Source organism: Arachis duranensis, chromosome 6 (genome assembly GCF_000817695.3).
Source record: "Arachis duranensis cultivar V14167 chromosome 6, aradu.V14167.gnm2.J7QH, whole genome shotgun sequence".
NCBI classification, from domain to species: domain Eukaryota; kingdom Viridiplantae; phylum Streptophyta; class Magnoliopsida; order Fabales; family Fabaceae; genus Arachis; species Arachis duranensis.
Window position 1 is genome coordinate 87197803 of NC_029777.3, and position 16463 is coordinate 87214265.

At 34.6% G+C, this 16463-nt stretch overlaps 1 protein-coding gene across 1 annotated transcript; it reads right to left on the minus strand.

Annotated features, from left to right (window-relative positions):
- Positions 1-1336: 1336 nt before the first annotated feature.
- LOC107494425 (transcription factor MYB3-like) lies at positions 1337-3082 on the minus strand. The gene is made up of 2 exons (XM_016115463.3): positions 2660-3082; positions 1337-2584 (listed from the first exon to the last, which is right to left on the minus strand). The coding sequence occupies exons 1-2, from the start codon at positions 2935-2937 to the stop codon at positions 1885-1887; spliced, it is 978 nt and encodes a 325-aa protein (XP_015970949.1). The 5' UTR covers positions 2938-3082; the 3' UTR covers positions 1337-1884.
- Between the last annotated feature and the right edge of the window lie 13381 nt (positions 3083-16463).

Consider the following 16463-nt stretch of genomic DNA (forward strand, 5'->3'; position numbering starts at 1 on the left):
ATGCAGGGGTGGGTGCGTGAGGCTTGGAAGCCATTGTTGTTGGAGAGAACGCCGTCGCTATCTGCGAATTAGAGATTTGGAATTTCCATCATATGACGTCGTCTATTATTACAAGGCCAGAGACTATTTTATCTTTCTCGCACATATAAATACTTAACTACTACATGTGTGAGTTTATGTGCCTTTAATATTTTTTGTTAATAAGGAGTGACGTTAAAAATTAAAATGAAAACTATTATATCTCACAGAAAAAATATTAAAAATTAATTTATAATTTTTTTTAAAAAATTAAAATATTTATTTTTAAAATTCTTTAGCATTTATTTGGATAATTACTCAAAATATTTCCACTCCTGCTACCGGCAAAAATAGTAGATAATTTTAATATTTAAGTCATATGGGAATGGGAAAAATTATGTGCAACCGTCCATTATCGTTTGATCTAAATTAAAATGCCAACTATATATTATATATATTTTATAGGAAAAGTATAGATAAACAATAAAAATATTAAACAACGTAAATAATAGGTATGTTAGATGTTCAATTCAATAGATATTCAGATGATTATATTCATTATTTTTAATTGAATGGTTATTTTTTTTATTCAATTTACTCATGCACTAACTGAATATTCAATTCACTAAGTGTGCAGATAATTATCCTAATATTAAGGTTTATGAGGTATTTGGGGACAGGATATTTTTTTACTTTATTAGGTTAATTTTAAAATTCATATTCACATTGTTTACAAAAATCATTGTCTACCTAACAAAACTCTATCTCTTATAACATGCAAATTCTCATCACTTCATATCACTCCAAGTTTAGACCTAACTAGAAAGTTAAGCTTGCCCAATGGATGTATGTGATAGTTAAATCAATTTGCATGTATTTTCTCTTAACATTATGCTAATGAATTCCTTATCTCTGTAAAGACGTATATTTTAAACAAATTAAAAGAGCTAGCAATGGTTTTGGAAAAAATAAAGAAATCATAAACTGATTAAAATATAAATATTAAATAGCAATTAAGTAAGCATACGGAGCCAACTGATAAATCAAAGTTGTGTAAAAGGGAGCCAAAAAATAGCATTGCCCTAGAGGCCTAGACAGTATTACCACAGGAAACAAATACAACGTGGAGATTAATTAAATAAAAAATTATTTTATTAATAAAAAGTTGGAGGATTAGCATTGCACAGTCAAAATTTAACACAAAGAATAAAAATATTTTAAAACTCTTGAAAATAAAAAATTTAAATTTCAATTAAAAAAGATATCCAAAATTTAAACTCAATAAAAGAACATTTTTAGTGGGTTCACAATCAATTTGTTTAACATGTTATGTATTAGTTAAAATTGACTAATATAGTATTGATTTTCTAACATTATTCAATATTTTTATGTTATTTATTATGGCTTAATAAAATCCAAGAAAAAACAAAAGAGAAGCTATGTAATTATATATATCATAGAAAATCTATTAAATGTACATCAAGAAACTGAAAGAACAAACATAGAAGGAAAAGTTATAGCTTAGAAGCTCTAATAAATCAACAATATTAGACATGTGAAATCTATATATTGTAAATTCAATAACAGTTGAAGTAATAGCCCACTGATGATTTTCCTTTTCATTGAAATGAAAATATACAATAAGCTAAGGTGCAATAATGGTTGATTAAGCAATACATAAATTCAATCACACATGCACAAATGCAATGCTTCACTACAACTAACCATAGATATACATCACTCCATCAATATATCATACCGAATAACATATATATATATATGATAAGAATAATAATTGTACAACACATACAAGCATATAAATATATATAGAGATATATCCCTTACATGCAGGTGCGCCAGCTAGCGTTACTTATTAGGAGGTGATGATGATGATGAACCATCTTGTTGATTTAAAAGTGCATTGCTAAATTCTGCTTCCCAATCTTCAAGACGAAAAGATGTTGAAAGCGGTGGAGGGAACATTGTAACATCACCCTCATCATCATGATGATGCTGAAACACCGCTAGTTCGTCTGTTCCACTATTATCATTATTATTATTATTGTTATTGTTATTATTCATCACTTCATTGTTACCACCATCAAATAAAGAATTCAGAAAAACCAACAATGTATCTTCCTCCTCAACATCATTATTATTATTCCCATTATTTCCGCCATGATGATGATAATCAACAACAACATTATTATTATTATTATTATTCTCTTCCATAATGTTCCCACCAGCACTAATTATTGGAGCATAATCAAATTTGCTGTTGTTGACATTACCAATTTCTGACGCAGGATTCACAGTCATCGTAGGTTGGTGCTGCAGCGGCATTATGATTGAAGAGGTTATTACATTTGAATGTTGATGATGATGATGAAAAACACCTCCATTTGAAGTAGTAACAGGAGTAGTAGAATAATTGGTGGTGATTAATGGCTTATGGGTTCTTGGATCTATGCCTCGCTTTATGAGCTTCTTGCTTAGATGGGTATTCCAGTAATTCTTGATCTCGTTATCAGTCCTGCCAGGTAATCTGCCAGCTATCAAAGCCCACCTAAAAAGAAGGTAAGGTTGAGGGAGGAGGGGTAGAAGAGTAATTTTGAAGAGGTAGGGTTTGTTAGCATCTCACCTGTTGCCCAAGAGACGGTGAAGGCGGAGGATGAGATCCTCCTCGTCAGGAGCGATCTGGCCTCGCTTGACGGAGGGACGGAGGTAGTTCATCCAGCGGAGGCGGCAGCTCTTGCCGCAGCGCTGCAGCCCGGCCCTCTTGGGGAGCGTACGCCACCGCCCCTCCCCTTCCTTCTGGACAAATTTGGAGAGGATCTCGTCTTCCTCGGCGCTCCATGGTCCTTTCTTGATCCCAACTTTGCTGCAGCACGGTGTGGTAGTAGCAGTACTCTTGCTCATCTTGACTGTGATGAAGAATAATGTTAATAGTGGTGTGGTGGATATATTAAGAATATGTGGAACTAGTTAGGGTTCATAATATGAGTTGTATTTGTTTCAGTGTCTTAGCTAGAGACGTAACTGCGAAGGAAACTGGTGATGATGATAAAGCTTTATTTGTACTATTTTGGCATTTTTCTTTTTTTTTTAAAGGGTTTATAAAGATGGCAAAAATATTCTTTTTTAAGTTATTTATTTGGTCACAGTAAATAGTGTATTCTAATTCATAAAATAAAAAAAACTATAAAAATGATAATAAAATGAAAACAAAAACATAATATTATAAAATTTATAAAAATAATAAAAATAAAACAATCCTCTAATAAAATTTTTGTTAACAATAATTTTAACAAATTAAAAAATTAACATAAAAGTCAAATTAACAATTTTAAAAAGATAATAACACTTTTTAATAAAGATAACTCTTTTAATATATATTATATGTCAAAAATTTAATATATGACAATTTATTCAATAAATGACACCAAACGTATTTATTTAAGAGATATTTTAAACGTTTTGTATGAATTTCTATTTTTTTAAATATATTTTCAAAATATAAAAACAAAAACATGCATGTTTTGTTAATAAAGATATAAGATTATATGACATAACAAATTTTTTTATAAAATAATTTAATTAATGCTTATTATATATACTATATTTATTATCCTTCCTAAAATTATAACAGTATAATTAAGACTAAGGATGGGAAGCTAAATTAATACCTGATCTGATATTGGATAAATAGAAAGGTTTAATATTTTAAAATTTTAGAAATTATAAAAAGTGAGAAAGATAAAAAGCAGTTCAAAGAGAATTCTAGATAATTAATTTAACTTATATATCTAAGATTAAAATATTTCTAATAGTTTTATGTAAAAGTTATGGCTTATTTCTAAAATATTTATGCGGTATATATAGTATGATATATGAATGAATAGGGAAAAAAAAAAAGAAAGATAAATGGGGTCATTGTTTTACGGAATTTGTATGCCTAGCCACGTTTGCGAACAAAGACAATGAAGTAATCCAATAAGTACATACCACACAATAAACCGACACAAATGATCACTTAAAAGAAGAAATTAAACAAAATATATTCTTTGTAATAATTAAGTTTAAAAATGTTATATGTAAAAAAAATCTTTAAATTCGTTATTACATATTTATATATAAATATATATTATTTAATTTATTTTTAATAATATTTTATATTTTAATATATTTTTTATATAAATGACTAATTTAATAATTAAATTATTTTAAAGTATATCTAAATAGTTGAAATAATAATAGTAATACTCTAATTTTTAAAGCAGGATTCATGCACTTTTATTGTTCTCATTCTTCTCATGGATATCAAGAGTCCTTCTACATACATGTCAATGCTTTATTTTTATCAACTAAATCTAATTAAAAGTCGAAAAAAATTAAATTTTGAGATATTACATCTCATCCAGTAGTTATTTAATGTTTTTAAATGCGAATTGTAATGCACTACATTGACAAGTGAAGCCAGATTCGGTAGAATGATGATTAACCTTTAATTTTTTTGACTAGCAAGATGTATCTCACTTCGTCTGGATGTAATTTTTATTGGAGTTAATTACAGACGTCAGTTTTTAATTCTAAGTTATCCAATTAACTTTTTTTACCCGTATTTTTTTTATTTGTTATACACGCATTTTATATAATATAAATTTTTTACTGCGTGATAAATCTTTCTCAACATAAATCTTATTTTCTTTTTCTTCTTCTTCTTTTTTCTTTACTTACGTTCTTCTTCTTCTTTCTCTGCTCGTGTTCTTTTTCTTCTTCTTCTTCTTTAACCTAATAAGCTTCGTTGTTTTTCTCTATTCGCATTTTTTTCTTCTTCGTCGTTCTTCTTTTTTTTTCGTTTTCTTTTTCGATTTACACTTTTGAATGGAATCAATGAATGATTCAACTTCAAATCAGTTGAATGATAATGATCTGATTTATTCTTCTGAAACGAATGATGCTGATGAGATTTGGATTGTTCAATTTAAAATTGAATTGAATGGACTGCGATTGTGAATTTTATTTGAATTGAATTCAACGGACACAATATTTGAATTGAATTTTATTTTAGGTGTTTTTGACTTTGAATTGAATTGAATTGATAATATCTAAATTGTAGACAGAGGTGTTTCGAATTTGCTTTTGTATAATGTATTATGTTTCGTTCAGTAAGTACTATACAATTCTTTCAGTGTGAGTAATTGTTCAGTTCGATAAGCATAAAGGAGTTTGAATTTAGTTTAATACACTGGATTATGTTTCGATCACTTAGTACTCGTTCACTCAATACCATAGAGTTATTTCACTATAAGTACGTGTTCAGCTCGGTATGCAGAAAGGAGTTTGTATAAAAGATTAGAGGAATATATAATGTATTATGTTTTATTCACTGAGTATTAAATAATTGTTTTACCGTAATGACGTTTTCGGTTCATCATATAGACCAGATGTGTTGTGGATGAAAAATTTGTCCCAAAGGTGGGGATGACTTTCAAGACACTAGAAGAAGTTGGAAAGTTCTACAAACATTATTCGGAACTTGCCGGTTTTTCTACCAAAATAAGGAACACGACTCGGGATGGAGACAATATTAAGAATCAACTAATCGTATGCACCAGAGAGGGGAGGTGGAAATCCAAAATATCTCTAACTTTGAAGACAAATCCTTCAGTCGGGTTGAACTGTCTAGCCAGGATTTATGTACACATAATGAAGGATGTTGGTTTTTGGACAATTTTCAAAATTGTTATGAATCACTCACATCCTTGTTGTCCAGATCGGGCAGAGATGCTCAAACAACATAGGGAGCTTAGCATGTTTGTGCGTCGCACCATTGAAACCAACGAGAAAGCTGGAATTAGATCAAGCAAAACTTAGCAATCATTTGTGGCAGCAGCTAGTAGCCACCATGAACCAAGTTTTATAGAAAAAGACGTGAGGAATTACATCACAAGGGAAGTACAAAATATTTCTGAAGAAGACGATGCCAAAGAATTTGGGAAGTACCTACTAAGAATGAAAGAAAAGAACTAAAATTTCTTCTTTGAGCTCAACCTTGAAGGCGATCACTGCATTAAACATGCATTCTGGGCTGATGCAAGAAGCAAGACCGTATTTGAGAATTTCAGAGACGTGGTTTCATTTGACACCATCTATAACACAAATAGGTATTCGGTTCAGTCACATATATTTTCATTTTCAGTGCATGTACTACTTTCGATTCATCACGTTCTGGGTGTGCTTATTTATGCAAGTACAATATGGTTTTAGGTTCTTTTGTGGGCGTGAATCACCACGGTAAGTTGACACTTCTCGGATATGCGCTGATGAAAAATGAGGACATCCAATCATTCAAATAGCTATTTGAGTGTTGGCTACGTTGCATGGGAGGGAAGGCACTAAAAGGCATTCTTACCGATCAATGCGCATCAATTCAAAGGGCAATTGAGCTGTGCATGCCAACAACAATTCACCGGTGGTGCATCTGGCACATCATGAAGAAGATCCCAAACAAACTAAACGGCTACAAGGGAAACAAAGAAATTGAACAAGCGATGAGTCATGTTGTTTGGAATTCGTACACAAAAGATGCATTTGACAAAAATTGGAACGATTTCCTCACAAAGTACGGCCTCGGAGGCAACAAGTGGCTCTCAGGTAACCGATGTTTGAATTTGAATTGTTTTCATGTCGTTAAAACGTGCACAAATTTCGGTTCACTAGTGCTTATATTTTCGGTTCATGTTGCAGAGCTATACGAGGATCGACATATATGGATTCCAGTTTACCTGGATCATCACTTCTGAGCCGGGATGAGAAGCACAAAAAAGAGCGAGAGTATGCACTCATTTTTCAACAAGTTCATCACATGCAACAGCTCCTTGAGGCAATTCGTGAAGCAATACGACAATTGCCTTGTAAGTAGAGAGCAAAGAGAGAGAGAGAGAATTCGATGCTGCAGATTTTCACACTGTGATACCATGTGCAACAAAATCAGCAATAAAGGCCCAGTTTCAACACGTGTACACCCACGAGAAGTTCAGGGAAGTTCAAGCACAATTCAGAGAAAAAGTGATCTGCATCACAAGATTAATGCATTCCACCCTAGGTTTCACAACATACGAAGTCGTAGAGCAGGTTTCTAAATCGACATTCAACAAGTTTTTGGTCACCTACGATGCAATATCACGAGAGGTAAAGTGCCAGTGCTTGCTGTTCGAGTCAAGGGGCATATTGTGTTGCCATTCCCTGAGCATTCTAAGCTTCGAGCGAGTGGATAACGTGGCACCGAGATACATACTGGAACGCTGGAGCAAGAACATAAAGAGGAGGCACACACACATTATGAGCAGCCAAGATGAGCCTCTACTGGAGCCGAGAAGTAAAAGATTCGACGACTTGGTGTTTCGGTCGCACAATATATGCGAATTTTGCATCATAGTTCGAGGAGTTGACCAGAATTCTGCATCGGGCGTTTGACAAGGTAATGGCCGAGATGCAAGAATATCAAGAGAAAAGCAAAGGAAAAAGTTCATTATCCCATGAAGAAGCGACATTGAGTGACATGAACGACCTTCAAAGCCCGCCACGCGTCAAAACAAGAGGCCGGCCCAAGAACAGACTTGGATCAAACCTAGAAAAAAAGATCTCAAATGCCATGAAGAAAAAGAAAAAGACAGCTCCAATTGAGGTAAAATTGATTTGCTTTTGATTAAGAATAATTCATTTGTGCATTTTGCTAATATACGATTTTATTAAGTCTTTTACAGTTGAACCTTTTAGATTGTGGATCAACCATTCAGTCAAGCTCCAGCCTTTACAATGCACCAGATATGAATTTTCCCAAAGAGGATTATAGGAGTTTTAGTTTTTATTAATATAAATTTCGGTTCACTGAGATTATAAATTTTGGATCACTGAGTTTTAGTTTTTTATTAATATAAATGTCAGAGTTCAGGTGTTTCTGAAACTAAAAACTAATAGAAACATTTTAATATAATTAGTTCTTTGCTATATTGATATATGCAGTTTTCCAATTCGTCTAGTGTATTAATTTCTAAGGAATATAAATAATGAAGAGGTTAATGTTGAATAATTATAATTTTTTCTGAGAAACAGGAACTTGTAGATTGAAAAACTCACATTTTCAAAGGTTCAGAATGAGTTTGTTGTCGATCCTCAATGATTTGTAGCTCAGAATCAGGTGTAGCACTAGTTACATTTAAACACGTTTTTCATGTGATTAATTAAACAAAAATTATTAAAAAAACTAATTAGGATTTTAGGATTTTGGGTTTAGGATTTTAGGGGTTTAGGGTTTATGGGTTCAGGGTTCAGTGTTCATGGATCAAGGTTTAAGGTTTAGGGCTCAGGGTTCAAGGTTTAGGGTTTAGGGTTTAGAGTTTAGGGCTTAAGATTTAGGGGTTTAGGGTTAGGGGTTCAAAGTTCAGGATTTTAGGTTTAGGGATTTAGGGTTTATGGGTTTAGGGTTCAGGGTTCAGTGTTCATGGTTCAAGGTTCAGGGGTTCAACGTTTAGGATTTAGGGTTTAGTGTTTAGGGCTTAGGGTTTAGGGGTTAGGGCTTAGGGTTTAGGGTTCAGGGTTTAGGGGTTCAGGGTTTAGGGTTCAGAGTTCAGGGTTTAGGTTTTAGGGTTTAGGGTTCAGGGTTCAGGGGTTCATCTTGACTTGCTTTCGATTAGGTAAAAATTCAATTGTGCATTTTGCTAATATACAATTAATTATGTTTTTTGTAGTTGAACCTTTTAAATCCTGGATCATTGATTCAGTCAAGCTCCACTCTTTACAATGCACCAGATATGAATTATCCAACAGAGGACTATACTAGTTTTAGTTTTTATTAATATAAAGTTTTGTTCACCCATGAGCAAATTTCGGTTCACCAAGGTTATAAGAGGGTTAATTTCTGACTGTTGTTAGTCTTTAATGAATAGTCACTTTTTTTTGTGAAATTCTTTATTCCAAAAGTCAATTTTTTCTTTATTGAATAGTCAATTTATTTTGCTATGTCAGGGAGTTCAGGTGTTTCTGAAACTGAATACTGATAGAAACATTTTTTATAATTAGCTCTCTGAATTTCTGTATAGTGTGTTTGCAACTTTTGGTTCGACCAGTGTATTAATTTCGATTCACTGTGTTTTTTGGTGTTCCTAATGTATTGGTAAATACACTGATTGCAATAACTGAGAACCTGAAAAAAAAACAGCAGCTAGATAGTTTCAACAGATATATAAATTAACATCTCAGATGAGTAATCCATCTTGAATCAAATATAAATATTAACATTTGATGTATAGATTGATATTAAGAATAGATATATACATTAATATTTACATTAATATTGACATATATACATTTGAAAGAAGCATTGTTTTTTTTAACAAGTTAAATAAAATATTGTTAATTACAACCAGTCAATCATAGTATATGCTATTTACTATCTAAATCCCCATATGTGAATTTACAATAAGGGCTGGAGAGGACAGCAGATGGCTTTAGGAGTCTTATTGCTTCAGATTCCCAAATCACTTAGTCTCTGATTTTGTTCATTTCGTGCAACAGAAGATTCGGACCATATTGGTACCTGAAGTCATCAATCTCTTCCTACATTTCAATTGAAAGAAATTAGTTACATAGGCAATGAACCTAACTGAAATAAGAACAATATCATTCAAAACCCTAGTTATACTGTAAAAATGCAATCACAATAACCCTAAACCCTGAACACAATAAATATCAAGTAAATCAAAATTACAAAGGCCACCGAATCGAACAATGTTCATGTGGTGAATAAATGGTGATTATCTTTGAATCAACAAGAATAGTATTTCTCCATGCAAAAGAAGTACTGAACAGAGTAACAACCAATTTCAAAGCCCTAGTTAAACTATCCACTCAACTAAATGAAATTAACAACAAATTTCATTCAAAGCCCTAGTTATACTATAAAAATACAATCACAGTAACCCTAAACCCTGAACAAAGTAAAAGAAGGCCACCGAACTGAACATTGTTTATGTGGTGAATAAATGGTGATCAAATTTCAGTCAACAAGAATAGTATTTCTCCATGGAAAAGAACTATTGAATAGAGTAACAACCAATTTCAAAGCCTTAATTACACTATCTACTGAATGAATGAAATAAGAAAAGAAAGAAGTTTATTAATTTAGAAAGTACTTACTTGTGTCTAAGCTTTATATTTATATCTCTTCCCACTTTTGATCTTTTGTGGATCAATTGTTTCGAGCCATTTCATCATGTATATTCCACAATCATAGCTAAGTAAGAATTGAGTATAATACGATTAATAGTATACAAATAAAACACATTAAAAATAGCACTATAGAAGAGAAAGATTCTTACTCTGTATGTTGACCATTCAGTGGGATATACTCTGCTTCCTCTCCTAGTCCGTCCTCCATATAGGGTTCCGCCCCAGCTTACACCCTCATCTGAGAAATTATTAAACCTTGAAAGGGACACAAAAAGTAAATAAAGAGAAGCAACAACAGTGAACCGAACTCCTCTCATCTATTGAATAATTTGAATAATTTACAACAAAATAACTTACAACAAGCTTGTTCATTTTCACTCTTGATTCATGTATAACTTTTTTCGGCTTATTGATAGGGTCAAGGACATAGAATTTATTTTTGTTGACATCAGCAATCCACAACCACCAATACGCTCCATTGAAAATTGGCACAAATAGCTGAAGTTTGGAAAAATGATAGAATATTTTAGTCGAAACAATAGCAAACAAAAGAATTATCGAAGAATTTTTAGAAATTACAACTTACAAATGGATGCGATGCAAGTTTTCTTTTGTCAAGAAACTGGCGGTGGTGGACATACTGCTCAATATCGAACCTGTAGGCCTTGTTTGTCCTTTTATCAGTGTAGTTCATGCCATGTGTTCCCAACATAAAATTCTACGAAACGAACATCAGTTAACTCACATTTCCACTGAATCAAACACAATTCATATGCTGAATAAAACCTAAAAAACATTCAATCATCAAGAGAAATTTTTCTTCATGTAAAAGAACTCAATAGAACACATAACAATCGGGTGAATCAATATTAACATTCCCACTAAACCGAACAGCAATCAGCAGGGAATAAGAAATTTAGTTTACCACAATATCCATCGGCACAATGTATATTTGTTCCTGATACTGGCAAACTTTTATTTGGTTGAGAATCATGCTATGTATACTGACAACCTACACGAAGAAAACTTGTGAGATATACTGTATAAGAGTGTTTAAAAAAATCATTAACTTTAACGCAATTGGCAAAGAATTTACCGTGACATGCACTTGTTCTTTGGGCATTAGAGACATGAAATATTCTCTTAACCCCTCGTAAAGTGCCTCATATTTCAAGACGAATATTGTATCATATTCGTTCTACTATCTTTTGTCGTTTTCACATGTGTCATCCAATGATAACACTTTTCGATCAACTCCTTCAAGATTTTTATCTTTTTCTCTGGAGTTTTGAAAACTTCAGCAGCTGGTAAGGTTGGCTTGAAAGATGTTGCTTCAGCAAACTTTAATGATGCCGTCACTCCAGCATCTACCACCGCCTCTACCAAGATTTCAAGCTGTGAAACAGGCGGCTCAGAGGGATGAGTTGGTTGAGATGCTGATGGACTTATCCCAAGGCTAAAGGAAGGTATATCATCTTTTCTTTGCCTAGGTTGCTGTTGTTTTTCGGCAGGACTGCTGCATTAAATAGAAAATAGTTCAAAAATAACCCATTAAAATTGATAAAAAGTATTTTTATGTGCAACTTACTCATTATCAGAAACTTCATAGATATAATCATCGTTGATTAACTCTTTAATAACAGAACTCGTAACAGACAACGTAGGTTCTGGCTCCATTTTTCTCGATGAAGATATCTCGACAGCCTGCTTTTCGGGGTTCTGGAGGACAACTGTAAGAAATAGAAGAGATAAAACTTACAATTAAAGCATGTATTGAAGTGAAATTATCGGAATTTGTATAAGCAGTAAAACTTACACATCAACATGTACTTCTTCTTCCGATTGTTGCGCTGTTGCTTCTTTGCTGGGATGCTGTTGCGGTTTCAGAGGGCTGCTGCATTAAATAGTAAATATTTCAATAATTATCCCAAACTATTATCATATTCCATTAAAAAAAATAAAAAGTATTTTATGAGCTCACCAAACCAAATCCCATTGATGCACTGAATATAAATAATGAAACTGCTAGAAAAGCATTGCTGCATGCAATTAGAATAACCCTAAATCCTGAACACACTAGCTATCAAGTGATTCAAAATAACTAAGCCCACTGAACCGAAATTAAATAATGTGGTGAACAATGGTAAAACTTGCAATTCAAGCTGTGCTTCTTCTTCTTCTTTTTATTGTTAATTGTTTAGGAGGGCTGTTGCATTAAATAGAAAAGATTTCAGTAATGATACAGATTTTTCTAATAAAAAAAATTTTAATTACCAGCTAGACTGAAGATTATAAAAATGATATTAATTAAAACTTACACATTAATTGAAGGTTCTGGCTCTGTATTCTTTGGTGAAGATTCTTCAGCGGCCTGCTTTTGTTGTTTAGTTTGTTGTGCCGGTGGTTCTTTGTTGGGCTACTGTTGTGGTTCCCAACGACTGCTGTATTAAAGAGGAAGCAGTTCAATAATGATCCCAAACTATTATCATATTCTATTAAAAATAACAAAAAGTATTTTATGAACCCACCGAACATAACAAGATTCATGTGGTGAATAAATATTTATAAACTTACTCTTCATCAGAAGTTTGTTGTGTCTGACTTTCTAGAGGGACATAGATAAACTCATCATTGATCAACTCTTCCTAAAGAGAACTTGGAAGAGACAACGCAAGAGGATTTCTAAGGAATGTAAACAAGGAAGAAGTTAATGTTGAATAATTAGAATTTGTTCTAAGAAATGGAATCTGCACATTCAAAAACTCACATTTTCAAAGGTTCAGAATGAGTTTCTTGTTGAACCTAAATGATTTGTAGCTCAGAATTGAGTGTAGCGCTAGTGACATTTAAACACGTTTTCCGTGAGATTAATTAAACAAAATATAATTACCTAAATCTAAAAGAGTAACAGTTCATGCCCTGGGTTGAGCTGTATGACCCAGGCTGATCGAAGACAAGTCGACCGACCTCTTCAGGTCAGGACTACCCGACATCTTCTCAAAGAGTTCGGCCACATCACCATGGGACCCCAAAGCAAGCCCAACAAAGGAGCACAGCCCAAATCTAAAGGCCGCGAAGCCTAGAAAGATAAGGCGGCTCCTTAGAAGACAAGATAAGATGACTTCACTCTCAAAGATAAGACAAGATAACTATCTTATCTCAAGGGAAGGTCACTCCACACCATTATAAATACATTGGAGCACCCAGGTATAACTCATACTCTGATTCTACTAAAAACCTGCTTAATACCCTTGCTAACTTAAGCATCGGAGTCCTTTGCAGGTATCACCACCCTCTGGTGATGAAGGATTAGCACCACCACCAAGTCCAACAAGTCGGACACGGCGGCTCCAGCCACCATCATCAAGTCAGACTCAACAACGCCGACCAGTACAGAAGATCTTGTTCGAGATCAACCTACAGTTTCAAGTAACCCTCGGAACATTGGCGCCGTTGTTGGGGAACCTGGAAGTCATCCCATCATCATGGCGGATAACCTTGACAACGACCACAACTCAGATCTAGAAAATAGAACGCCGCAGAAGGACGCGGACACCACACGAAAGGAAACGTCTCAACCAAACGAAGACAAGAACTTACCAAACACACAAATCCTGGAGGCACTTCAAGCTCAACAAGATCGTCTCAAACAACTCAAAAAGGAGGCTGAGCACCAACGAGAAGCTGAGAAGGACCTTCGAAGGGAAACTAGGCGGCGTAAAGAGTTAAAGGACAAACTCTTAAAACTTGAAGCCGATCTAAAAACCAAGACTACTCGATCCAGTCATTAAGATAACCCCTGCAAAGATCAAGACCAATTCACCAAAGAGATTATGAAAGCTAAAATCCCAAAGGATTTCAAAGCTCCCGACATGACACCGTATGATGGCACATCAGATCCAAGCCATCATATCAGTAATTTCAGAAGCAGAATGTATCTCACCGATGCATTAGATACAATTTGGAGTAAAGCTTTCTCGACTACCTTAACAAAAATAGCAATTAAATGGTTCGATAATCTACCCCCGAGGTCCATCGTAAGCTTTGACGACTTAGCTGGAAAGTTTCTTGCTAGATTCTCCATTCAGAAGGACAAAACCAAGCACGCCCCTAGTCTATTAGGGATCAAGCAAGGAGATCGGGAAAGTCTTTGCAACTACATGGAAAGATTCAACAAAGCATGTCTGGACATACAAAGTTTGCCAACTGAAGCAGCCATTATGGGTCTCATCAATGGACTACGAGAGGGACCTTTTAGTCATTCCATATCAAAGAAACATCCCGCATCTCTTACTGAAGTACAATAACGAGCAGAGAAGTACATCAACATGGAGAAAAACTCTCGACTAGGAGAGACCTCAAAATCCGGATCCTCTTACTCCTCCCGAGATAAGGATAAAGAGTTCAAGAAAAAAGAAGATCAGCATGGAGAGAAGATTAAGAAATACCACAATTACAACCCTCTCCGGGTGTCTCTTGTGGAAGTATACCAAGAAGTATGCCATACTGAGAAGATCCCACCACCTCGCCCACTTAAAAGCAAAAAGGGAGGAGGAAATCAGACGGAATACTGTGAATACCATCGAATCTATGGACATCCCACCAACGAGTGCTTTGACTTGAAGAATGTCATTGAAAAATTGGTAAGAGAAGGGAGACTAGATCGATACTTAGCCAGCAAGACAGATGATCCTAGAAAAAGAAGAAGGGATGAAGAGGTCGGATGAACTGAACGACCACCTCACACCCCAGAAAGACATGTCCACATGATATATGGTGGATTTGCGGGAGGAGGAATCTCCAAATCATCTCGCAAAGGGCACCTTAAGGAATTATATAACGTCGAAGGGGGAGAAGGAGCACCCGACCTCCCTACTATTACTTTCACTAAAGAGGACGCGGCTGGCATCATCTCGGGACACGATGATGAGCGGATAATTTATATGCTTTTTGGCATTGTTTTTAGGTAGTTTTTAGTATGATCTAGTTACTTTTAGGGATGTTTTCATTAGTTTTTATGCTAAATTCACATTTCTGGACTTTACTATGAGTTTGTGTATTTTTCTGTGATTTCAGGTATTTTCTGGCTAAAATTGAGGGACCTGAGCAAAACTCTGATAGGAGGCTGACAAAGGACTGCTGATGCTGTTGGAATCTGACCTCTCTGCACTCAAAATGGATTTTCTTGAGCTACAAAACTCCAAATGGCGCGCTCTCAACGGCGTTGGAAAGTAGACATCCAGAGCTTTCCAGAAATATATAATATTTTATACTTTATTTGTAATTAGATGACGTAAACTGGCGTTCAACGCCAGTTCCATACTGCATTTTGGAGTCAAACGCCAGAAACACGTCACAAACCATAGTTGAACGCCCAAAACATGTTACAACTTGGCGTTTAACTCCAATAGAAGCTTCAGCTCATGGATAGATCAAGCTCAGCCCAAGCACACACCAAGTGGGCCTCGGAAGTGGATTTATGCATCAATTACTTACTTCTGTAAACTTTAGTAGCTAGTCTAGTATAAATAGGGTAGTTTACTATTGTATTAGATATCTTTGATTGTATTATTCGATCTTAGACATTGGGGGCTGGCCATTCGGCCATGCCTGGACCTTTCACTTATGTATTTTCAACGGTGGAGTTTCTACACACTATAGATTAAGGGTGTGGATCTCTGCTGTACCTCAAGTTTTAATGCAATTACTACTATTTTCTATCCAATTCGATTTATTCTTGTTCTAAGATATTCGTTGCACTTCAACTTGATGAATGTGATGATCCGTGACACTCATCATCATTCTCACCTATGAACGCGCGTGACTGACAACCACTTCCGTTCTACCTTAGATCGGGCGCATATCTCTTGGATTCCTTGATCAGAATCTTCGTGGTATAAGCTAGAATTGATGGCGGCATTCATGGGAATCTGGAAAGTCTAACCTTGTCTGTGGTATTCCGAGTAGGATTCCGGGATTGAATGACTGTGACGAGCTTCAAACTCCTAAAGGCTGGGTGTTAGTGACAGACGCAAAAGAATCACTGGATTCTATTCCAACCTGATTGAGAACCGACAGATGATTAGCCGTGCTGTGACAGAGCATTTGGACCATTTTCACTGAGAGGATGTGATATAGCCATTGACAACGGTGATGCCCTACATACAGCTTGCCATAGAAAGGAGTGATGAAAAACTAGAAGGAAGAAGTAG